The sequence below is a fragment of the Mya arenaria genome, chromosome 4, assembly GCF_026914265.1.
Source record: "Mya arenaria isolate MELC-2E11 chromosome 4, ASM2691426v1".
NCBI lineage: Eukaryota > Metazoa > Mollusca > Bivalvia > Myida > Myidae > Mya > Mya arenaria.
This window is the reverse complement of record NC_069125.1, coordinates 42,538,556-42,565,027: the sequence shown is the minus strand read 5'-3', so window position 1 is coordinate 42,565,027 and position 26,472 is coordinate 42,538,556. Positions and strand designations below refer to the sequence as shown.

General features: G+C 34.6%; 2 protein-coding genes across 11 annotated transcripts in view; one reads left to right on the top strand and one right to left on the bottom strand.

Moving 5' to 3' along the window:
* Positions 1-9,618, top strand: part of LOC128230814 (uncharacterized) — a 38,506-nt gene extending 28,888 nt beyond the window's left edge. The window contains exons 4-6 of the mRNA XM_052943256.1: positions 1,990-2,193; positions 6,016-6,143; positions 9,603-9,618. Coding sequence (XP_052799216.1) covers positions 1,990-2,193; positions 6,016-6,143; positions 9,603-9,618 — 348 coding nt within the window. The remainder of the gene's footprint in view (positions 1-1,989; positions 2,194-6,015; positions 6,144-9,602) is intronic.
* Positions 7,638-26,472, bottom strand: part of LOC128233037 (kinesin-like protein KIF21A) — a 62,380-nt gene continuing 43,545 nt past the window's right edge. For 8 of the 10 annotated variants that reach the window (XM_052946898.1, XM_052946894.1, XM_052946900.1 and 5 more), the window contains 8 exons: positions 25,861-26,004; positions 25,089-25,228; positions 24,107-24,284; positions 19,539-19,697; positions 19,093-19,210; positions 17,383-17,553; positions 16,670-16,869; positions 7,638-12,986 (listed from right to left, as the gene is read on the bottom strand). In XM_052946898.1, the coding sequence (XP_052802858.1) occupies positions 12,869-12,986; positions 16,670-16,869; positions 17,383-17,553; positions 19,093-19,210; positions 19,539-19,697; positions 24,107-24,284; positions 25,089-25,228; positions 25,861-26,004 (1,228 nt within the window). In that variant the 3' untranslated portion in view covers positions 7,638-12,868. Of the gene's footprint in view, positions 14,802-16,669; positions 16,870-17,382; positions 17,554-19,092; positions 19,211-19,538; positions 19,698-24,106; positions 24,285-25,088; positions 25,229-25,860; positions 26,005-26,472 lie in introns of all 10 variants that reach the window. The other 2 variants (XM_052946901.1, XM_052946904.1) reach the window with 2 other exon arrangements.

The window sequence follows — 26,472 nt, the reverse complement described above, 5'->3', positions numbered from 1 at the left end:
ATGAATGCAGAAGGGTGGCCTTGTTGGTGCCCATGAATGCAGAAGGGTGGCCTTGTTTGTGTCCATGAATGCAGAAGGGTGGCCTTGTTTGTGCCCATGAATGCAGAAGGGTGGCCTTGTTTGTGCCCATGAATGCAGAAGGGTGGCCTTGTTTGTGTCCATGAATGCAGAAGGGTGGCCTTGTTTGTGCCCATGAATGCAGAAGGGTGGCCTTGTTTGTGCCCATGAATGCAGAAGGGTGGCCTTGTTTGTGCCCATGAATGCAGAAGGGTGGCCTTGTTTGTGCCCATGAATGCAGAAGGGTGGCCTTGTTTGTGCCCATGAATGCAGAAGGGTGGCCTTGTTTGTGTCCATGAATGCAGAAGGGTGGCCTTGTTGGTGCCCATGAATGCAGAAGGGTGGCCTTGTTTGTGCCCATGAGTGCAGAAGGGTGGCCTTGTTTGTGCCCATGAGTGCAGAAGGGTTGCCGTTTTGTTGTACATGTGGTAAGATGGGTGGCCTTATTTGTGTCTATGATGAATGAAGAGTGCTACCAAAGAGGGCATGGTGCGAAACCTTTCAATAACACTCTTGTTAAATCATATCATTGCCGTTGATATTCAGCTTATTGACACATGAATTAGTGAAGACTAAAACCAATTCGAAGTTGGTGCACACGTTGTTTCCGGTGTCATTTAATAGTAATTGATACCGGTTATATTAAAAAAATATTGCACACAACTGAGGATCATATGACATTATAAGGACCGGCCAGTAAGCCACCCAAAGTGTATATGGACCGAGGCGTAAGCCGAAATTTATTCAACTTGTGCGGAACATTTTTTTTTTCAAACAAATTGATGCGGTAAATCCGCGGAACGAATCATTAATGTGATGTGGCCTAAGGTATAATTCATGTAATTATGGTAAATGGAATATTAAGATTTATATCACCCATATCAAATTTTATTTAATTAGCATATATACAGCATTTTAGGATCAACCTTACATAAAATGTTAACATGGTATACGAACTATAATGTTATAAACGTTACATTATATGTTCAAACATGTTTTAATATAAAATAATTAATAATCAGATCTGATAACTTGTGCTGCAAGTGCATATATTATTCTATAGGGCTTGAATAATATGCATGTCATGTGTGTCGATGCAATAACTAGAATGCTCAAATAATTTTAGAATTTTCAGCAAATGAAATTGCAGATGTGCAATTATTAAGTACTGGACTTAATCATTCAGAATTGCAACTTTCGCGGGTGTTAAAAGGTCCGCCTACTGTCACTCATCCAATTCACAATCCCTGCGTCAGATTTTGGGTTGTCAATGTTTCAGCCAATGTGGCTGTATTCTAAGTCAGAAAGATGACCTGAAGTAATATTTTTATTATTAAGAAGGGCTTGTTCCCTCATTCTGCCCATTCATTATCATAAAGAATTTACTTCATGTCATCTAAATATTACATAGTATATGTTTGCCCGGTGGTCTTGTTCTCTCATATTTGGACTGCATTATAGTAGTTTATTCAACAGTAGTTTGTTTCCGTTGCCTAGGCCTAAAAAAATACATTTGGTTCGGGTAACCCGACCCTACCTACGGAATAGGCGCCGACCCTATCGTTTTTATAGTCAGTTTGAAAAAAAAATGAAAAAATAAAAAAAATAAAAAAAATAAAAATTATTTTTTAATTGCTTTTCAATATGTAGTTTAAACCTTAAATGCTTCTACAGAAGATAACTTTAACACCATTCTCCAATGATGAAAATGATATTTCTTATATAAAGCCTAATAAAAAAAAACTAAAATAAAATAAAATAAAAAGCCTACCTACCCTACCTATTTTTGAAAAGGATGTAACCCTAACCAAACATTTTTTTAGGCCCTACTAACAGGTATAAGACATGCATGCAGTACGCGGCCTCGTGGACGAATAGTTTTATATTTACTTGAGTTTACTTTGCCTTATTTCACATTATTTGTCGTTACAGGCTGACATTGTAAGAAACAAGTATCTTGGCGAAGTGCCTTTATTTTCGCCATTCCACGCCGGAAGTGAGGCTTTCTACGGAATTAATCTTCACCTCCACGAACCAGAGATTGCCTACACCGCTATGTCGCCTTTTATTTTCTTCGAATTCATCCATGAAAGTCAGCTCAATGAAACAGATCCTGATACGTTACTTTGTCATGAGGTAATCTAGAGTTGTTTAAATAATAATTGCCTTCATTACAGTTTTAACAATTTAATGATCAATTACAATTAACTGCGAACTGTTGCTAACTAGGTTTTCAGGTAAGCGGACTTGTTTCTCACTTAGGCGCCCTGGTTTAGTTGCATTGCCTTGGCGCATGCTAGTTTGGTTTGTGGTCACCAGGGCAGACTATAAGTATCTTCCATGGCCAAGAGTGTAAGATAGGTTCATTCCGACCCGAGCGTAGGGTGTTTAGCGGAAACGAGGTTTACCGAGTTTCCGCAAAACACCCTGCGCGAGGGTCGGGATGAACTTGTCTTATACGAGCGGCTATGGTAGATGCTTTTTCTCCCACCTCAGTTAAACAAAATTAAGTAAAAATGTATTTTTTGCTGGAACTCTTTTTTGCTTAGTGGAAATAATTGCGTATGGATATGCGATAGCACGTGGTTGTCATGGATATATGCGCAGTGATCCAGTTAATGTTAATAGTCAAATAGGTCTTTTTAAATAGTTCTAAGGAGAATGAAGCATTATTTATTGAATGGTGCCTGAAAACTGTTTTATGGTGACATTTGAAGCGAGAAATAATTAATTAGCGTTCTAAATATTACCATAAGACAAGATTTCCTTGATGCTACTGACGACAGTCTTCAACAAGGGAGGTAATTACAATGTGGTAAAAGGAGTTCCATACGGGCAAGATAAGAATATCTAGCATGGTTAAATTATTGGATCTACTTATCTGAGTTGGGAGAAAAGTTGGTTCACACCGACCAAGAAACATCGTGCCAACGAGAGGTATAATGTTATAGCTTGTTTCACACTCGTTGTAAAATGAAAAAGTTTTACTTAAATATAAGGTTCCGTTTACACGATATGTTTTAACCTAGGCGCTTAAGCGCATTTGCTGGCTTATGTTTTACATTTAAACGGTATGCTTAAGCACTTAATGTGGTTCAACTACAATTAAAATATATGAGAAATAAAGGATGGATTCTACATGTAATTGAATCAGTTTTTAAATGATATAAACGTATATGGGATAATTAGAGATTTTATCATAAATGTTTCGTCAAATTTCAATTTGAATTAATGCTGAAACAAAAGCATTTCCTAAAACACACGTTCGTATTAAAGCATATCTTGTGAATGCATTGTGTCCTCTAGGGTTCAGAGGCAGGCCATAAAAACGCTTTATTAGAATAGCTTTATGAAAATTATTTTGATTGTTTAAGATGTCACTTTATATTCGTCGCTACATAATGGTTAGGCTAAACAAAACACTGATTGTTTTCGACTTCACTGCCTCTTAATAAAAGGATAGGTAGGGCCGCGACTTTTTTAAAGTTGTCTATGAAATCCCTCTTCCAAACAACGCCATTGGTCAATGTCTTCGTTAACCAGAGTGCTTTACATATGACGTCAATATACTTCTATAGGCGCCTTTCCGAATATTTTTTTTTGGAAAGGAACTGTTAAAAACACATAATCAGATATCAATACAAAAATAGGATCGGGTGGGGAAAACATAGTATGTCGAGAAACCGATCACAGACATTTGTTTTATTACGCCTTACACTTTTATTGATTGCATTGTCCATGTTCGTCACGTAGACACCTCATGCCTCTCTTCATCCGTTCATCATGTTGCTATCAAGTAACTGATTGTTATTGATGAATCTTTATTGAGTAAAATGCATCTATATGTCTAGACGCAGACTGACGTTGTCTTTAAAGTGACACTTGTATTCAAAATCAATACAAACACATGTATAACAAACATCAATTTGGACTGATAAACCTTTAACTACTTACTAAATAAGGCATTTTTGGAACAAAATAATTACTGATAACAAATTGTAACCGTGTTTGTAATTGCTAAAAACGCATATATATTTAATAATTGGTGAATGCTAAAATATTTACTTTGCTCTTCTGTCGTGTCATAAGGTAGAAATACCGTGATTTTCTGCACTTTTATTTACAGTTAAACTCATAACCTTTCATAAGAACCATTGTTTTCGACATTGATTCATCAGTTTTGGTAAATTAAAACAATATTTTTAATTGTGGTTAATCTTATTTGGGAGTAATGATGCATCTTTAAGAAAAAGGGACACACTGTAATATAATACGCATTAAGCATATTTGGTTTATATTCAAACTAGGGCAAGTATGTTATGGTTGTAAACATGTTTATTTAGGTCAATGGCATATATTTTAAAACAATATCACTAAAGAACGTCAATAGTTTCCCGGGTTACACATCGAAAAACTACTTATGTGTACATATATTACTATTTCACAGTCGTTAAATAGTTTGTATTTGTAATAAGTCCGTGTAGGCGTTCCATTTTATAGCAAAACATTTATAAGGACTGTGTGATCAAACATCATCAAAGGCTAAAAGGTGTTTCCTTCAATTTAATATATATCTCTGTCACCAAATTATAGCGTACTTTTTACTTTTTAGTTAAATAAGTATTGCTTCAGCAAGTCAGTTCAATATCTGCGGTGACAGAAACATTGCTCCTTTAATAAGTATACAAACTGTTAAACAGTCGGTTAATACCTTCGTAAATAGCACATTGGATGTAGGATGAGGGTCCGGAAATATAGGTCTTGTAATTAAAATGTGTAAGGCAGGCTATTCAAAGATAGTTCCGCACTAGCGTCTGAAAGGGTCTAATACTAACTTTGAGTGACTGGTTCTTACTTCAAAAATTAAGCAACCGACTCAAGCACGATAAACATATAAATAGCTTTTGTATGAACGTTAAAGGAAATTAATTTGGGTGTGACAGGGAAGTTATATGAGTGGTAAAGGAAGGAAATTTGAGTGTGTATGGGAGGTAATTTGAGTGTGTATGGGAGGTAATTTGAGCGTGAAAGGGAGGTAATTTGAGTGTGAAAGGGAGGTAATTTGAGTGTTAGAGGGAGGTAATTTGAGTGTTAGAGGGAGGTAATTAAAGTGTGTATGGGAGGTAATTTGAGTGTGTATGGGAGGTAATTTGAGTGTGTATGGGAGGAAATTTGAGTGTGTATGGGAGGTAATTTGAGTGTGTATGGGAGGTAATTTGAGCGTGAAAGGGAGGTAATTTGAGTGTGAAAGGGAGGTAATTTGAGTGTTAGAGGGAGGTAATTTGAGTGTGTAAGGGAGGTAATTTGAGTGTGTATGGGAGGTAATTTGAGTGTGTATGGGAGGTAATTTGAGTGTGTATGGGAGGTAATTTGAGCGTGAAAGGGAGGTAATTTGAGTGTGAAAGGGAGGTAATTTGAGTGTTAGAGGGAGGTAATTTGAGTGTTAGAGGGAGGTAATTAAAGTGTGTATGGGAGGTAATTTGAGTGTGTATGGGAGGAAATTTGAGTGTGTATGGGAGGTAATTTGAGTGTGTATGGGAGGTAATTTGAGTGTGAAAGGGAGGAAAGTTGAGTGTGTAAGGGAGGAAATTTGAGTGTGTATGGGAGGTAATTTGAGTGTGAAAGGGAGGAAAGTTGAGTGTGTAAGGGAGGAAATTTAAGTGTGTATGGGGAGGTAATTTTAGTGTGAATGGGAGGTAATTTGAGTGTGTGAGATAATTTGAGTGTAAATGGGGGGAAATTTGAATGTTAAAGGGACATACAATACGTATTATACAGAGGACATTTAAGTGTTAAAGGGAGGTACTCTGAGTTTGAAGGGAAGTTATTTGAGTTAGAGAGTAGGTTATATGAGTGTTAAAGGAAATACATATGATTGCAAAAGGGGAGGTAATAGGAGTGAACAGTCAAACTGTTATATATGTGTCTAAACTAAACGACGTCGCTTTTGGGATTTAGGTGACGGTTGGTGAGCTCTATGAGATAGTTGTAACCACGTGGGAGGGGCTGTACCGCTACAGGAGCGAGGACGTTGTCCAGGTGACCGGTTTCAATGGCACCATCCCGAGATACAAGTTCTGCAGAAGGTGGGTGTCCAGCGATATGAATATTAGCATACTTAAAGAGTTTATTTGCATTGTACATTGCAATGGACGAAATCAAACTCATGTGTTGGTGAAGGCTAATGACAGACGCAAATTTAAATGAAAATGCTTACTAGCATTCATTTAAAATACAATGGTATTCTACACAAATGTAACTGAATATTGTAACGTGAGATGTCGGATATGCTGTCCTTCTGCCTTTGCACATTATTGCAAATCTCATATCTTCTACATTTTACACAAGGTTACATATTCACATTAAATTGTACTGAAATAATGCTCTCCTAGTCTGCTAGGTAATCATTCAGCTAAATTAACGGGTCACCGCACTACACAGGAAGATAAGATTAATTTTCCTGACTGTATTGTCTTTGACCTACAAACTTTTAACTCAAAATACGTTAATTACAAAACATTTTAATACAAAATGTATGCCCTTTTTATGTCGACGTTAGAAGAAACAAGCATGGTTCTAGTAACGTCCTGTTTTGCATTCGGAATACCTCTTACATTTTCCGTCGAAAAAAACCTCGGATGTATATGGACGGTTTACAATGTCAGAAATCTTTACAGATTAACTACGCTGCAAGTAGATCGCGTAGTAATTTCAATAGAGCAGTTCAATTTAATGGATTAATTCTTGATAGTCTTAATTATATGTGAAGTAATACACTTACTGGCAATCAATTTAAACTAAGTAATACAAATACACGTTAAAACTATACAATTAACGATGACCATTATTTAAATTTTGCGAACTACTTCTAATGATGTACCGGCATACATCCGAGGAAAATGGCCAAGGTGTCCCGAATGCCTATTTCGCTGACCGCTCCTAGGCGGTGACCCTCAACATTTATTGATAGAGATGTTTTCTTGCATGTGTTGCCTGTTTGTGGTCATAGCCGTGTACTTTTACACAGGGTCTATTTTAAACGTTTTACTATTGTGCTTTTTCCTGTTGTTTTTCTTTGTACTATTAATATAAGGCGCTCGAAACAATGCCTTGTGTCGTGTTGACAATTGCTTCTTTTTAAAGAGTTGCGAAATGCACCAGTCAATTGTAACAACGCCCCTCCCCCCCCCCCCCCCCCCCCCCAGGTCCGGGTGTATACCGGGGATAGCCGGAGAAATGGGCCGTGTTTTTACCTTTCAGTTTGCTCCGCAGTGCCGGTTGAATGCAGTGGTTTTGTCTTCGCACAAAATATAGCGGGGAATGGGCCTTACCTAGGGTCCCTGGGGTGCGGGACATTTGGCGGGGATTTTACCATCAGTACGACCCGGCAGGGCGGGAATTTTAGCCGGGGTTGGCTGGACCGAAAGTCAAAGTCCCCGCTATTCACCGGACCTTGGGGGGGGGCGTGGTTTCAATTGACTGGTGCATAACCAGGAAGTAAATTGACGTCACTATTTGTTTTTTTGAAGATAGTACTAAGAACTGAATGAAAGCGCGAAGATTTGAAAGATAGCATCCTAGCAATATTACATAATGATCCTAGCAATATTACATAATGATCCTAGCAATATTACATAATGATGCTAGCAATATTACATAATGATCCTAGCAATATTACATAATGATCCTAGCAATATTACATAATGATCCTAGCAATATTACATAATGATCCTTGCAATATAACATAATAATCCTAGCAATATTACATAATAATCCTAGCAATACTACATAATGATCCTAGCAATATTACATAATGATCCTAGCAATACTACATAATGATCCTAGCAATATTATATAATGATCCTAGCAATATTACATAATGATCCTAGCAATATTACATAATAATCCTAGCAATATTACATAACAATCCTAGCGATATTACATAACGATCCTAGCAATATTACATAAAGGAAACCAAACACAGGGCATCCCTTGGCAACCAGATGCGTGAAAACAGTTCTACTGAAGACTAAAACAAACAAAACACATTCTATGAGACATATGGTTAACACTCTTTTGTCCTCCAATGTTGATAAACAAACCATACTGCAGAATCAAAAATTTCACTGCTGACAAAACATATCAGACAATATTTCCAAAGGCCGGCTGACTGAAACTGCTAGATAATTGACTCTACTGTTGCCATAACAACTGTATGATAGCATGGTAAATCAGAATATCGGACTCTGAGATATCATAATATAATGTTATTCATGTTATACTATTTCAAATAAGGGTATGTGCTTGTTTTACATACATAGGTGAACACTAGCAGGAGATATTTTTTACACGATTGGTGTACCCACAAGTGAAATATTTTTCTTTTTGGTGTTCACAAGGTGAAATATTTTGTAATCATACACTGAAGCAAACAATTTTTCTTTTTATCTTATGCTAGAAAGTCTATAAAATGACATTTAGTTGTAATTTTTCAAGAAAGAGCACCAAAATTTTATGCTAAAGCCTAAAGGAATATCATTTCAGAAATGAAGTTGTTGAAATTGTGTCCCAGCCCTGTGTATGCTAATGTTTGATCTGAATGTGACAATAGGCTGAAATTGCAAAACAGTGTAAAATATCAAATTGATATTTTGACTGTGTGAAACAGAGAAGTATCATTTTTATTTCACTGATAAATCCGCCAAAAAGCATATAATGAAAGCATTGACCCCACCCTTCAGTGCTGGGCCTCTAATGGAATGATATTTTGTTTATGTTCATAATTAATAAAATACTATTAATGAATTGTTCCATATTGATGTGCTCACAGTATACATTCAATAAAATCTAAGTGTTACTATGATTTGATTATCAACATTGAGGGAGAAACAGACAATGCAATAATGACCGGTGTGTAGTAAATTCTATGTAGAAAACAGTATCACATTAGCAACAACATATCACTATATTAACAAAAACAATCAGTATTTACAATTGCTAACAACAGTGTGTAAAATGTTTGAATCATGTATATACATCATTTGGAAAATTACATTTGAGGAGAGAAAACAGAATAATCATTCTGAATCATATAAATATTATCTGGTCCTGGCTCTGTTATTATACTTATTTTTTTCAAGCAAACGATCATAGCCAGAGACATATTCATAATTTATACCTAAAGGTTAATAATAGCCATGGGTATATGGTTTATAATTATGTCCATGTAATAGCATACTATTGTGCAACAAAAACATTAAATATAAGTAAAACATAATCATTACTCTGTAAGCCAGATTTTATCTTTGCGAGATCAATATTAGTGAGTAGAGTTAACAATGACTAACAAGTTTACAATTCAAATAATTACTTCATTGGTTTTCAAAATAGTTTAAAACAACTAATGTAAAAACATTTTGAGACCAGAAAATAAAATAACAAACAACGTCCAACCATAAATGTAAACAGGACCTGGTTCAAGACTGTGGACATTGTAGTACTATACAAATTAGGCCAGAGTGTCATTTTTTGTTTTGCTTTTTCAGGGTTTTTAACAGGTGATGTTTGTCAGTTCTGAAAAATAGCTGGGGGTCTGTAACAGTACACAGATTCATGCCCGCGGCAGGGTAGAGGGGATAAGACCCTTTCAAAATTGTTTACAAAGTCAATTATATTCATTTTAATGTACTTCCTACTGTTTTGGGGTGCAAATGTTGGAGCAAAAGTTAAAAACTTTCTTTCCAGATTTCAGGATTAATTCTGAACTTTAAAACCCATATTCTACTCCCAAAATGTCATCAAGATTCATCCATATGATGATCATTTTGAGGTCCACAACTTGACCATCATTGGCCAGTAGTTCAGAACTTTGTTAAAGTAAAAAACATTGTAAACATCATCACTGTCAGTTTTCAAATCTGTAATGCTCTGGAAAGTTCACTGATCCGCATTGTTCCTAACAAGAGTTGAGACAAATGATTCAGTTTTACTTGTTCCATTAAAATATATGAGCACATCTTAAAATAGTTCACATTGAGAAGTTAACAATGATACTGTCAATCTCGTTGTTAACTTTAACAAAGTTCTCGGCAATCTCTGAGCAATTGGGCCATTTTTTCGTTTAAAGTTTAATATTTCACTTAAAACAATTTAATTTACTTCTTAACACAGTTCCTTAAGTGTCAAGCTATTTAGTTCATTATATGAAAAATTGGCACAACATTTTTTACACAGTAAAAAATAACATGAAACAACAATTAACACTGTATAATAATCATTTATCTGCATGTATGTATATTATATACAAGTTTTTAAGCACATAATTCAAATAGTACAGCAGCATTACAGATGAAATGGCATATATATAATACCTAGTTGTTCACATGTTATCTTCTATTATAGTAGGCTATATTCACATTTAAAGGATTTGAGAAATTACTAGACTAAAATTGACCGATAAAATATGTTTTGGCTAACTTTAAACAAACAAAAAACAACCAAGTTTTATATAATTGCTTGGCAATGAAATGACATTAGTTAGACATTGTGCCGATAGTTCACAACTGTTAAAGTTAACAACGTTGTGAACCTCATCGTTGCTAACTTTGAAATCTTGACTGCTCTGGAAGTTTAATGGATACACTTGTGATCTGCAGTTTTTTCTCACAGGATTTGAGGCTTTGAAACAACTGTCTCCGAAATACGGGTTATATTTAAATATGTGAGCACATCATCTAGTGAAATGACGTTTAAAAGTTAACAACGGTGTCGTAAATCTCATTGTTAACTTTAAGAAAGTTCTGAACAATCGGCCGAAATGCCTTTTGAGTTTGAATCAGATCTTCATATTTGTTCTAAAACAAAAAAGTCACAACAAAAACAGCACTTTAAAACAAGCAAAACAACACAGCTAGCTAAATGAAACCAGAGTATAATGGTGCAAGAAAACAAATATCTATTATGCTTACTTAAAAAGCCAACTCAAACAAACATAGAACAGCATATCTAAGCAAAGCAAATGGTTACCATAAATTGGTGTAAATAACTGAACGTTGAGACCTGATATGATCAGAACACATTATGCTGTATTGTGGTAATTATAACTTTACTTTGAAGTATGAGACAAATTTGAAAAATAATCATCAATAAGACACATAATTGGAATGTTCTTTTGCACAATGTAACCAAGGCAACAGACTAATCTACACAATTATTTTTTTTAAAAACTTCGGGCCTTATTCCCTTAGTGTAACAAGAGCAAGTAACCTTGGAGATGGTTGTGAAATGGGTTAATTTTCTCTTCTTGTGCCACCTACCTTTCATACTTTTTTAAAACAATTTTCTGTATCTTTCCGTAAAAGCTAGTTGGGCATATCTGATATATGCCTCTGTTTGCCCTAATTATTTTTCTCAAAGAATTTACAGCGATAAAAGCACTGCTATCTCTAAAAGAAAACCATTTTACAAGACTAATTCATACACAGGAAAATAAGCCCTATCTGTTACAGAGTCCATTATATCCAATCTAATGTTATGTGATTTTATTACATTCCCTGGTTATACTGGCAATACATCAGTACGCTATCGCAATTTTTTTTTAGATTATATAATTACGTTCAAAAGATTTTTTTCCACCATCTCTGATTGAAATAATGCCAGCAATGAGTGCAAAGGGGTCTTAAAATGTTTCATGTGCTTGAAATGGAGACACTTGCATAAGGTCAAGGTCATAAAATCGGGGCATTTTGACATCATCCATATAACAATACATGGAGTAACGTCCCCTTGCACTGTGACCTTGACCTGTATTAACTGTTAAGGAGAACTGTATAATTGTATGTCGCCCTTCCTTATGTTAAACCACTATGACATTACAGTCTTCAAACTGACATCATGGCCAGCATACAATGACATAGTTATATAATGCCCATAATAATGAAAATGACATTTGAATGTCCAATCAATTAGTCCTTCTAAGGAAAACCATATCATAATAAACAGATATGTGTTTCCAAAACAATTTGGTATTTTCAGTTAGTTATATCCAAAATGTCCAAGCCAAAGGTTTTGATTGGACTGTAAAAATAATTGGTCGATATATGGAGTGGAATCAATGAGCCATGTCTAGGGATAAGAATTCTATTAATATGGTCCCCCGTGTGCACCAAGTGTGTAATTCATTCTGCTTATATAATAATACAAATGCATTTAAAGCACATGTGTTTTAAAAACACACATGCTGTACACATAAAATACAAAACTAAGTAAATAAAAAAAAATCATTAACATGTGTATCATTAACATGTGTTTTTGAATTGCAATAAACTACCTCCTAAACTAGCCGAAATTACTGTTTACAGGAAACTAAAAAAGAGTTGAGTTAAAACAGGATTAGATTGTATAAGAAAACAAACAGCTATAAAAGATATTTAGTAACAAAAAAAATCAAGAACTATGTTTAGTTTAATTGTACCATTGATATGCATGTTCTGTAAGATGACTTATTTTTGTCAGGTCATTTAATCTTCATGGTATTTGTGATTTGACCAGCTTGAATAGGTTTATAATAATACATATATATATATTTTTTGAATGGTGCCATAATGATATGAATTACTTCCAGGTAACCCTGTGCCTTTTCCAAAATATAATGTATATATTCTCTTTCAGAAACATTGTATTTATTACATTGTGTGAGTTCAGCAAAATTCAAGCATTCTTCGGTATTAGAAATTAGAGATTATTTATTCAATAATAATCACCGAAAGAAAGAGATGTTTCTTAATATTTCACAAAGTACAAAAGGCTAATGCTAGCTAATAAGAGTGACAGTGTTTTTGTCTGTTATCAAGGCTGGCGTGTCAGCATTATCGCTCAGGAAATCCTGAGACCCGGCATTTCTATGGCGCCAGATTCGCACTGTATTGTCACTGAAGAATAGAGAAAAACAACACAATATTTAGACATGCTAAAATCAGCAACAAAATATAAAACCAAATGATCCTAATAAAGAAATCAGAAACTAAAAACAAGCAAAGGTTACAGAAGGTAAAGTGATCTAAATCTTCATGAGACGATGGGCAGATTGTTCCGAACTTTGTTAAACAAGCACAATATAGGCTTATGCTTTAAATTATTATTTTTTTTTCATTAAGTTTTAATGCATTATTTTGCATAATTTTGTTTAACTCAATTGACTGACTTAAATGATCAAAGCTAGAAAAGCACATGATATAAGTGATATTTTGTGGCATTTACCTACATGTATTAATAAAAAAATAAAAATTATAGGTTAATATTTTAGACAAATGTTTTAGTCATACTTGTTTATAATTAAAGAAACAAGTAGAATTTTAAATATTTCAAGTCTAAAAGTTAAAAAATGATGTCAGTAATAACATTTTTAACTTTAACAAAATTCAGAACAATCAGGCCTATATTCAATGACAAGTCTTTTAATACAACCATATTACAGTATATCTTTAAATGTCCATATCCGTTCATTAGACAAAGGTTATATATTGTTTTCTATCAACTCAAGCAAAGCTGCATATAATGTGCGATGAAACAAAGCAGTATGGAAAAAAAATCTGATTGCAGTCTCGGATTAATATTTTAAAGGTAATTTTATATGAAAAAACGGACAAAAAGCCTATTTTTAATGACCATCCCACTTTTCTAAACTAGAGAAGAATCAGATTATATATAGTTCTCTTAATTGTTTCTACAGCATCAATGCATTTTTCTAAATAATAAAACCTTTATTTCTGAAATAAATTAAAAATAATGCAGTAAAGTACACCATATAGACAAGCACAATCATTTAGCTAACATGCAATTGTCCAATATCACAGAAAAAGACTTTCTTGACAAGTCCTTTTGGCCGCTGTTATCTTTATACAGCAGGAATTCAATCACAATTATATATAACTCACAATGTACATGTCTATAGATAGAGTTGATGAAAACTTAACATTTACCCGCGATGAACATCAATGGCAAGAATACAACATTTAACATTATATATATATATAGTATAATCTCATTTCACTTAAACAGGTGAATAAATATTCTGAAGCAACAATATATCTCGTCACAAACAATATCTAATTATAAAAACAAATATCACAAAAAGCAGAACCGGAGGAAGATGATTGTCATTTTAATACAATTTTTGAAATACTAGAAACTCAATGATTTTTCTTTCTCTTAATCATAAGATATTATAATTATCAGTCATTTATGGAACAGATGAAATCATAACCTAAGTTTATGTCCATTTAAAACAGAGAATAGATTATGACATGTAACCTTAACTCCAGGAACATGACCCAGCGGTTCGCTTTTATCATTATCACATTTGTTCATATTCTCCAATAAACATAATCCCTTAGGCCAACAAGGAGACGTCTAATTAAACAAATTGAAAATCTAGCTTATCTATTGATTGAAATTGATAGAAATCTGGTTAAAAAACACTGGCGTTACTATGACATCCTCGTGTAAGCAAAAACCATGCACTTCTGTGAAGAAAGGCCACTCACTGCTTGAATATTTTTTACACACAAAAAACAACTGGTACAATGTTTGCTGTCTACAATAGCTGTGAAGGAATAGCACCATAAGCTGAAAAGAACTAAGATTGGCGAAAGGAGAAGAAGGGGTTGGGAGTGAAGCCATCTAAAGGCACAGCATCCTGGCTATGTAAGCATCAGCTGACCTGCCAAACCTTCACCAATCCCTCGCTGTAAAATGATTCAAACAAATTTTAATATACACATATATGGTACAACATATTTCAGGGGGAAATATAGGACAGGGTCAAAGCATTCAAACCAAGAAAATATACATGTACAATCAAACCTCGTTGGCCTGAACTCCCATTGACTGGTGAAAAAACCTCGAGAATCGAAAAATTTGAACCAAGCAGTAATTCTTACCTTCAGGTTAAAGATATCAGTGCTTTAAATCCAGTTCAAAACCAAGGAGGAATTTGATCCAAGCGTATTTGAGCCAAAGGGGATCGATTGTATTGTACATTACGTACATTAACATAACATGTATACAGTTGATATACAGGATATAATACACTCATTGAAAACTGAAAAGTTCTACCATAATGGGTAACTTTCCACTGTAATTCATCATGTGTATTTGCTAGTATTGGTAGTTTGATGTGAAAGTGGTACATGTCCACCAGTGAGAGCATACATAGAATAAGTATGATGTGGAGGGAACACCCGAAGCTTGTGGGTTTCTGGGTTTTTGTTTCTGTCAATCAAAAGGCATAACTGTACCATTGTGAAGGCCAGAGTTATGGGTGCTGCTGTACATGTGCTTATTGTCTCTAGAAATATCTTGAATAGTTGCTGAGTTATGGGCAAGTTTTTTTTTTTAAAAAACCCACTCCATTCACTAAGGCAGTAACAATAAGCTGAAAATTGAAAATTCAGTTACAAATGTTGGGAAATTAATACATTTGATCGATAATCCAGAGTGGTTTCTGCACTGAGACTACTAAAATGATTCCAGCTTTTCTATTTTATTAGATAACTATATGTAACAATGTACATGTAATGACACAAATAGAGAGCTACGGAGCAAAGTAGAACAGTGTTTTATGAAAGAAATTTCTGATAAACATGAGGGACTGATTTACTTCCAGGGATTATAGGAATTAATTGAGTGCAACCTGGTACTGATATTATAAAAGATAAATATGGCAGTGTTCAGGTACATAAAATCTCTGATCCTTGGGAAAGGCATAATTATAATTTGAGATTGAATCATATTACTGACATTGTTTCCCGTTTTTCCAAGAATCAGGACTAATTCCATTGGAATGAATTGCTTGAGGACAACATACAATGCATCTAAGCAAAATTGCAAAAAGATTTAATATACATGTAAGACAGTATACATATTTTCAATCTATTTTTCATTGTCTATTGTTAAAATGAGAAAACAAGTTTATTTCCTGTCCCCAGGGTTAAAGGATCAGAGGTTTTTTGATAATTCAAACATGTGCAGAATTATTTATTGAAGTTAATGAAACAAATTAATGCCACTCTGCATAGAAATACCTATAATCCTAAGTTAGGCTGGTGTAGGACGTCTTTAGTCACATATTTGTTCACAAAATGTATATGCATCACATGTACATTTTTAAAGCCATATTAACTCTTTAAGGTAGCCTGACCCAGATTTTTTACACTGAATAGGTACAGAGCAGCATTTTTATAACACAAGAGTGAACACTTCTCTGTTTTTGTTTGTTTTTCAAGCCAAACAAGGGCTAAGGCGTGACCATTGTTATAACAAGAGTTATGGTGCTTGATTTGAATATGCGTATTGTCCCTTGCAACATGTGTTCCAAAAGTCTTTTTAAAATATTAAATTGTTCTTTATTTTTTTCACAATGATGCCGAAAGAAAAACAAGGCTATGACAATACCGTAACTTTTTTTTCAAATACAAATTGTTTTTCTTACTCAAGGTTCCCTAAATAGTTCAAGTGTGGCTATTTGGTTGAGACAGCCTAGCCACTGAAAACAAACCATTTTCAAGGACGGATGATATTTGCACGTTAGTATATCACATGTTCATATACATACTTTGATGCTGTGAAGATGGCAGTAGAGTTTGTGGCTATGGCATTGATGGGGCTGGTGTGTGCGCGAATCTCGGCAATCTGGGTGCATGTCTCAGGGTTCCACATCTTGAGGTAGCCTGCCCGACACCCACTCAGCAGGGCTCCAGAGCCTGGATGGAAGTCCAGGGCACAGATCCAGTCCTTGTGGGCCGAGTTTAGGGACTATGAGGGTGAAGAGAAATAAGATGATAATGTCAACCTTTTCATATGTATGTGTTCTTCCCAATTGCTGGTAAAAAGGACTTGATGTGTCTAGTTTTGCAAACAGGTTGAAGGACTGTGGTTTTGCTTTGCAAAACAGGAAGAAAAATCAATTTTCTTAGATCAACTCTGCAATTAATAAACAAAAATTTAAAAAATATGTATTTTTAAGTGTTCTTAGGCTCCTCTCAATCACCTTAACACATTTATGTTAAAGGATGAATTACGATGCTAAATGTGCAATGCCTACAAAACATTGTTAACGACTAATAAATTGTATACAAATGCACAGTTTCATTGCTCATCTCAAGATCAGATTTACCCGTTTCGTGACCAAATACCAATTTTACATTTGGTTATGATTACAAGTGTATTAAAATAAGCTTATTCATAAACAAACATTTGAAGCAAAACAAATCTCAAGACATCATCGTGCCATTTCTTTACAAACTACAAGTATCAAACACAACTCACCTGTCCAAGGCTGTGATTGCTTAGATCCCATTTCTTGATGCAAAAGTCCCGGGATCCAGAGAACAGTGTATTGCCCTGCACAGCGAGGGACTGAATACCATCATAGTGGGGCGGTTCCAGGTTATACTTGGGCGTAAACACCCCTTCTCCCTCCGGTTGCACTTCAAAAACCTGTAGGAAGAGATTCTATTATGAAAAATAAAGAATAAGAGGTATTACTTCACAAAGTGTGAAGGCTCCAATTATTATTTGGGTGTGACCATCCAAACCTCTCTGGTCTCACTTCAAATACCAATTTGGGGCAAGGTAATATATTTAGGTATCTACAAATAAAGTCATGTGATTCAGACATCATTGTATTGCCTCCAATGGATTCTAATCTAAATATTTAGACTGCCTGTGACAAAAACAACCGCAAAGCTTCATTCAATCATAATTGGTCTACTAATTGAGTTATGAAGTGTTTCCAGCATGCTTGCTAGCTAGTATAGAGGCATTTGCGCCTACGCAGCTTAGTGCAGAATTAGTGGTTTAGTGAAGTAAAAATTAAAAATGACCATTACATAATGAGGATTCACAAGGCCCTGCATTTACAACAGATAGGAAGGAATAAAGTGAACACTACATACAACCAGGGCATGTTACGTGACATATTGCACTGTTTCTTATTGATCACAAATACACCAACAACTAATTTCAAGGAATAATTTTCCAACCTTGACTCTCATGAACATACATAAGCCCGAGGCTGAGGAAAGCACAATACAATAATGAGGATAAAATGTTTCATTGTGCGAGCAATCTCCCTCAAGATTTGACTTCTATATGGTATTGATGCTGTTCTATTGTCAGTCACTGATTGATCAGGAAATGGAGAAACCATGGCTGTTTTTAAGGCTTCTTCAAAGGTGAATGTTTTCTCTATCAAGCATTTAATCATAATAATATCCCTCTGAAAGTTTGATAAAAGTAAACCTCTTCAAATAAACACAACAGAGTAAAAGCTCTTCTATCAGCTCAGCATGAAAATGGCATTAATACTAGTTAATCATTTTACCATAGCACATACAGTACACAAACAGCTAATCTTGTTAAAAGAAAAAAAATTCTCCTGATGAGGCAAGTGCCATTTATAAAACAAATTGAACATTAACTATCAAACTTAAGTCCACTTTTTTAAAAATTACAGGAGCCCATGAGAATGAAATACAAGGCTCGTATGTTTTTTTCTCTCATTCAAACAAGGGACATAACTGGATGATTAGCCAGAGTAATAGGCCTTGCTGTACTTGTACCTTTGTCTCCTAGCTTGTGTACAGAGTTTCAATAAATCATCTTTAATGGTTTTATTTATTGCCATCATTCAAGTTTATGCACATCCAGGCAAATGCCATCATAACCAATGGTTTCCACAATACCAAGACATTTTTCTTCGAAAATAGATAAGCTAAAATATATCTTAAAAATCCATTCAGGGATCTTATATTTTAAGAATAGTTTAAGACTTATGCACATAAATTAAGTATAAAGGAATGTCATCATATATTTTTTATAGACATGAAAATGTCATTGATAACAGTCTTTGGTCAATACCATTTTTTTGAAAGTCAAAAACCATGTTGGACCTTGACTGAACGCAAGCCATGTTACCTGTCTTGTCCAAAGAGAACAATGTACCAGATGACCATCAATTATGGGTATGGAATATACCTTGATATAATGGTCTTTTGAGCCAGTGATAACGACATCCTTATCGGTCTGCTGGTCAACGCCTAGAACCATAATGGCTGCCTGGTGGCCTCCGCTCAACTTTCCCACCGCTGCAAACCTATAACAGAGTAGCATAAAAATATAATGACAATAATTCGGGGTCAGGTCTGTCTCTTGTAAATTGTTGATAAAATGTAGACGATTCAACTTTCTCTTCAAAGTTCAAATAGGAACCTAATTTTATGTACTTTTTGCATGAAATATCATGCATGAAATATCACACAACTACAAAAAGTTATTTTCACCAAAAATCATGTTTACTGTAAAATTTCAGACTATATTTTTTATAAAGCTCCTAACAATCTCAGACAAAAAATTTCTTACATATTCAGGATCGCTTGCATGTGAATCAAAATAGTTTTATCAACTTAGACTATAGAACACACCTCTTCAGGTCCCAGACCCGGACAGTGTTTCCAGCAGCACTGTACAGAAGGGAGTTGTTGGCATTGAGAGCGATGTCATTGATGTGGTGTTCGCCCATTGGTAGGTCAATCTGTACGCTTGACGTGCTCACTTGACCGTCCTGGGTCAGTCCGGATGAACTGTAATTAAAATCATGAATGTATACTACAAACTACAAACGAAGACTCCTACAACATAGAAACAAGATAACTTGAGGCAGAGGAATTAGTTCATGATTTTCTTATCATGGGACATAACTCAATACGTATTAAAGCGAAAGTACAACACTTACAACACATGTTTCAAGTGCCATAATAAACGTATACCAAGTTCATATAAAAATCATATGGTTTCTAAGTATTTGCACAGCTTTATGACAACTAGTGTTGGGAATCGGTTCCAGATTGACGATTATCAGTAGTAAAATCGATTTTTGACAATAGCTTAATAGCAGTTTTATTGTTGTACAAGAACACATACTTCATAACTATGCTTAATATGTTATGTGTATGTTTGAAGTTATTTAGTGTTGTTTTTGGTGCCAGCCATATTGTTAATGATATTAAACAAAAGAACATTTCCGAATGTATAAATGAACTCAAAGGAGATAATTGCAAAAAATTAACCGAAAGATAGTAACGAGAGGAAAGAAGAAAAACATCTCCCTCGTTGAATCGATAATTGATCATTACCAAATATAATGGATTGTTCAGGCCTAACCAATTAATTTTGGATTACAATCGATCATCAGAACATCTCTAGTGACAAAAATGTTAACACCTCTGGCGAAACCAAAATAAACAATACCTTGACATTTGACTTTCGAAAAACTAGACAAGCTAACAAGACCTTGCAAATTGGCATTATTTAAAAAAATTCAATGATTAATGAAGATTGATGTTTTAAATTTCTACAACCTTGCGTCATATAGTATCTAATTGGAAAAAATGTGATCAAGTACAGGTTGATACTTACTGTATCATTACCAATTTTATTAAGACTTTATCCATACTGATGAAAGACAAATCTATCATAACAACTCATTATGAACCCATAATTTTACTCTCTGTATCATTAGCAGTAGTACATCTAATTCCAAAAAATAAATGTGTCAATGTATCCGTAGAATCAGTTCATCAACCACTTCCTTTATGACAAAGTACAAGCAGACGCAATAAATGAAATCAAGAAAAACAACCTGTTTATTCTTAGGATGTAATCAATGAAGAGAGAAAATTAGCAAAATCACTTAACTTAATGACAACCTGTACGGAATGGGAATTCCTACAGCATCTATTTAAGTATAGGAAGGGTCTTGACTTATATAGATACAATCATGTTTACATGTTTATGTTGTTAGTTATATAAAAAAATTATGTATTATGAAACACACTCATGTTGGTGGCAAATCCATGGTCTAGAGGCTACATACTTGGCTGTCAATCCAAGGGTCGCAGGTTCAACTCCCAGCAGCAACACTTTACAATACTAATCGTCTTCTGGGAGGGACGTTAAATGAGGATCTTGTATGACAGTGCTATACAATGGTGCACGTTAAAGGACCAGGGTAGCTCTCACCAGGGTTACATTCTGTCTGTGCACTATGCTCCAAAAAACCTAAAATGACTAACAGTCTTATCGGAGCACTCGCTGAATGGGCAAGGCCTGCGAGTATAAATAAGCTTACACACCACTCATGTCAGTTTCTTGGGTGGAAACTTAAGTTTCCAGTTTGAAAGAATATGGAAAAGTGCCCCTGGTAAGTTCAAAACTCAGGATGTCTTGGTCCAGAAGCAGATACCTATACCACCAGACCACTCTTAACTTCTTACAGCACTTAAGACCTTGTTTTATTTAGTTTCGGAACAGATTTATAAAAAAACACATCCAAGGCAAATAGGAACAACTTACAAGAACTGACATATAGATGATAGAAATCACAAACATCCTCAGTCAAAATAAAATTAATATTCAAAGTGATAATTTGACGCACCACAGTTACACACCATGTGACAAAAGTGTTTATGCTCATGCCTCTGCTAATGGAATGACTGGCAGAATTCACAGTAAATCATTTGGAAAGCCTCTTTATCCTATTTTTACAATACGTTATTGCTGTCTTTATTAAATAGGTTATTAAGAAGCTCAGGTATGCATGCTGGCTAGTAAAGAAGTATTCACAGTCACACTTTGTATGTTATATTGTTTTCACTTTACTAAACATTGAATTGATTGTCCAGTAAGTGCAGTGGTTAGCACAGTGGCTTCTCACCAAGGATTCAAATTATAAAGGTATATAATTGTGTTGATAAAAGCCTATAATGATGTTTTAAGGCCTCTTATAGTGTTTATAAAGGCACATAATGATGTTCAAAAAGGCTGTGTTTAAAGACCAGTCCAGTGGTTAGCACACTGGTTTCTCACCAAGGAGACCCGTTTTTGATTCCAAGCCAATGTGAGTTTGGTTGGTTGGTCACCAAGCTGGACAAGAGGGTTTCCACAACTCAAGAACACACTCTTGCACAACATCATACAAACAACAGTGACTTAGTATAAGTTAAAAGAACTTTCTTCACAATGTTTGTAAAAATATAAAAAAAACTAAACATTGAATTCAGCAGTTGGGCTGCACCAGTCTTATGCCAAAGGAAGGGTTTATGCAATATTTATTACATAATGTTCATTTATCGAGGCCAGCAAGCTGCTATATCATATATCCCCTACAGTGATCACAGGTGTGCTGTGAAGTCTTAAATACATGACAAATAGGAGTTGTTTTCTTCCACCAATCCTGGGTCAAAATCTAGCTCATATACAAAGTTAAAATAGGCAGCACATGTCTTATACAACATGTAACGTTAGTGTTCATGCTCATGCCTCAGCCAATGGGATCACTTGACAGGTTCACAATTAATCATTTAAAAACAACTGCAAGAAAAAAAAGATAATTGTCAAAAGCTTACATAAAATTAATATCATTGTGTACATCGCAATGAATCTTACTTAGTGATGCATCACATTGCTTACAACACATGCATCTTTCTCAAATTATGATGCATCTTTCTCAAATTATGATGCATCTTTCTCAAATTATGATGCATCTTTCCCAAATTATGATGCATCTTTCCCAAATTATGATGCATCTTTCCCAAATTAGTATGCATCTTTCCCAAATTATTATGCATCTTTCTCAAATTATGATGCATCTTTCCCAAATTATTATGCATCTTTCCCAAATTATGATGCATCTTTCTCAAATTATGATGCATCTTTCCCAAATTATTATGCATCTTTCCCAAATTATGATGCATCTTTCTCAAATTATTATGCATCTTTCTCAAATTATGATGCATCTTTCCCAAATTATGATGCATCTTTCTCAAATTATGATGCATCTTTCCCAAATTATGCTAATTTTTCCAATTCGAAATTTACTAGGGTTGTCTACCTCATAAATCCCAGTAAGTATAAAATAGCGTCAGCCTATTTATATGTACTCATAAAAAATATCATTTAAACTGGGAAACCATTATTCACTATTTTAAATGTGGAACAGCAACATAATTGTTGCGTTTATTATTTTCACCATGTCAAGTGATGTATTATTGGCCTCCTACTAGCTCGCATTGATAATTCTAGGATTGTTTTGAGGAAATACTGTATTTTCCGATTTTTGGACAATCAGATTCTGGTGTCTAGCCCTGACAACTAAAATCCATTAAGCAGATTACAACCGCAAAATTGACTTTTAACCATTAATTTGTTTTATTGAGTAGGATGTTTAGAAACTCTTGCTTGTGCGCTAGCTAGTATAGAGGCATTTTGCGCTCAACACTAAGACATTTAACATTTATTTTTGGTTTTCTTAACAATTAAGTCGATATTGGGCGGTCCTTGGCCTGCAAACTTCACTGTTTCGAAGAATGAAAAATAAACGCTAACTATAACATAAAGTGGAGAGGAGCAAGCTGTTGTTTCACATATTCACAAACTGCGATCACAGTTGCCCTGTTTCATCGTAGAGATGTGATAAATAAAACTAGTTTTCTCCCATATTAGAAGCACTTTACGTATCTTTCCACACTGATCATGTCCATTTTTGCCACTTGTTATTGGTTCTTATTCTTATTATAGCATTTATTTAATTATGAAGGTGAAAATTTAATTAAGGTTATATGCCAAGCCAACTATTTTTGAGTCCTTTGAAAGAAATCAACTTCATAATTATTAAAATAAACTATTTTTTATGATGTAATAACAAGTTAAAGTAGGTAATTTGGCTTAATGAAATAAGATACTTAAGCCTATGAATCTGAAGAATTCTCGAGAAATTTGAGCTAGATCAAGATCATGAAGACAATATATAAAACTAATCATTTTCAGAAAAATATATATTTATCTGTAAGGGTTTTCCTCAAGTATTGCATGACAATAACGCATCAGCCAACTATTATGACAATAAACATATGACAGTTACCTTTACGCCATTTTTCCTGTATAACAGACAAGCCAACTATCATCACAGTATAAGACAGAAGCTAAGACCTACTTGAGAGTTTTAATACAAGATTTCTGTCGGGTGTCCCACACACTGATGTAAGACTGTGAGACGGTGAAGGCTAGGTGGTGTTCCGGGCTGTACTTGACCACATTCACATTGTTTGGATGCCCGGGTAGAAGGTGAATCTGTTTCCCTGTTTGGAGGTCCCAACCTCGCGCCGTACGGTCTGTGAAGGACAGATAATTAGGTGTATAATTTGATTTTGAATGTGATTGCTAGGTGAAGTGTTTATTAAGGCCAATAATAATGTTTATAAAGGCTTATAATGATGGTTATAAAGTACTATAATGATGTTTATAAAGGCCTATAATGATGGTTATAAAGTACTATAATGATGTTTATAAAGGCCTATAATGATCGTTATAAACTACTATAATGATGTTTATAAAGGCCTATAATGATGTTTTTAAAGGCACATAATGGTGTTTTAAAGGCCTATGACAGTGTTTTTTAAATACCCATTAGAGTGCTTTAATTTGCCTTCAATGATTTAAAGGTGTTAAATGATTAAGGTGTTTTTGAAGGCATAAAACAGTGTTTTATAAAAGGTGAATAAAGGTGTTTTTTAAAGCCTCTGATGATGCTCTTAAAGGCCTATAACTGTGTTTTTCATACCAGAGAGGTGTACCATTGCTCTTTTCTTTGATCATCTCTTAAGAACTCTAAGACAGAGAGTTTGTACTAATAGATATCAGATTAAATTAATTCCATAAATAGAAGTTGTTTAATTACCCATACAATAAGTTCTTTATTATCATACACTGCATCAAGTCACAAATTGTAATAACCGGATTTATCCATATTTGAAGCTTATGAAATCATCCCAGACTTCATGCATGAACAATATGATCTCATTTTCTAGATCTTAATTAAGGACGGAAGGAAAGAATAAGCGGACAGACTCTTTATACACTCTTCCACAGTCACACCCACAGCCATTATCTTATCTTCTTCTTATGGACAACATTACCTTTACTGCTGGTGAAAAGGAGGTCATCAGTAGCAGTAACGGAGAGGACAGCCTTGAGATGTCCCTCGACCACCTGTGAACATGTGAGTGGTCCCGACTGCTTCATGCTTAACCTCGCACTAGCCGTAACGATACTGCCACTGTAAACAAAACAATTTAAAGCTAGGTCATTAGTAGCAGTAATTGACTTGACAGTTTTCAGATGTCTATCAATAACATGTGAGAGGGTCCCTATCGCTTTAAACTTTACCATACTGCAACTCTCAGCATAACGAAACAACTCAAAGATAGGGGCAGTTCCAGTAATAGTTACTACTCTCTTAAAATGCCCTTCCCCCGGTGGCATATATGTGAGTAGTTGTCAACGTAAACATCACAGTACTCATAAAGCTTCAGGTAAGAGATTATTTAATGTTGAACTCAAACTAGCTGCCAGGCCCCTGATAGAAGCCTCTAACAGAAAAACAATGTCACCCTTACTGACCGAGCCAGCTGCAGGGTAAGTTTAACTTACTTATTGACGTTGTTCTACAATACGTGGGAAATTGCTGAACAAGTTGTATTATATGTATTTATCTTATGTTTCTGTAATAAGAACTACCTTATTATGCAATAATGTCTGCTGGTACAGCCCTTGCATATCAGACATAATAAACAAGCTACCATGATAAAGAAAGCTTATTTATAACGTTGAAAGTTAACGATGACAATTTAATCCAAAAGCAAGCATTTAATGTGAAATTGTCGATTCAGTTCTTAAACACATCTGTACCTTTTCACATTGAGGTCCGAGATGCCGGTGGTATTGCTGGTGAGCCGTGAAAACACATTTGCATCTGCGTTTGTCAGTCTGTCTGCCCGTCGACCAGGCTGGGGCGAGGAAGGCGGAGTTGTATCTGATGATGTTGCAGCATCCCTGAAATTAGGTAAATATGAGAGTAGACAGGAAATCATCTAATCTTTTCAAAAAAAAATGCTATAAAAAAGTATTCTTTTCGTCAGAAACTACTGTAACACATATAAGTTTTGCGTAAAAATTGAAGACTCAGAAATTTTCATTCCTAAAAGTGATGATAAATGGAAGAAACTAATGAAAACTTCATTTATTTCAATTACATTATATATTTATTGGCTTTATCAAATGTAAGAATACATGACATAAGGTAATATTTTAACTATTAAGAAGGGCTCATTTACTATACTATGCGCACTCTGCCCATTCCCAATCATTAAGATTTTATTTCATGTCATCTAATCATCACTGCATTTCAAAAAGTTATCTTTTTCTGTCTTGTGTATTATAAGCAAATAAAATATTCAGAGTGTCAATTATTTTTGAGACAAAATTGTTTGCCATATAGGTAAGACTACTATTACAAGTTTC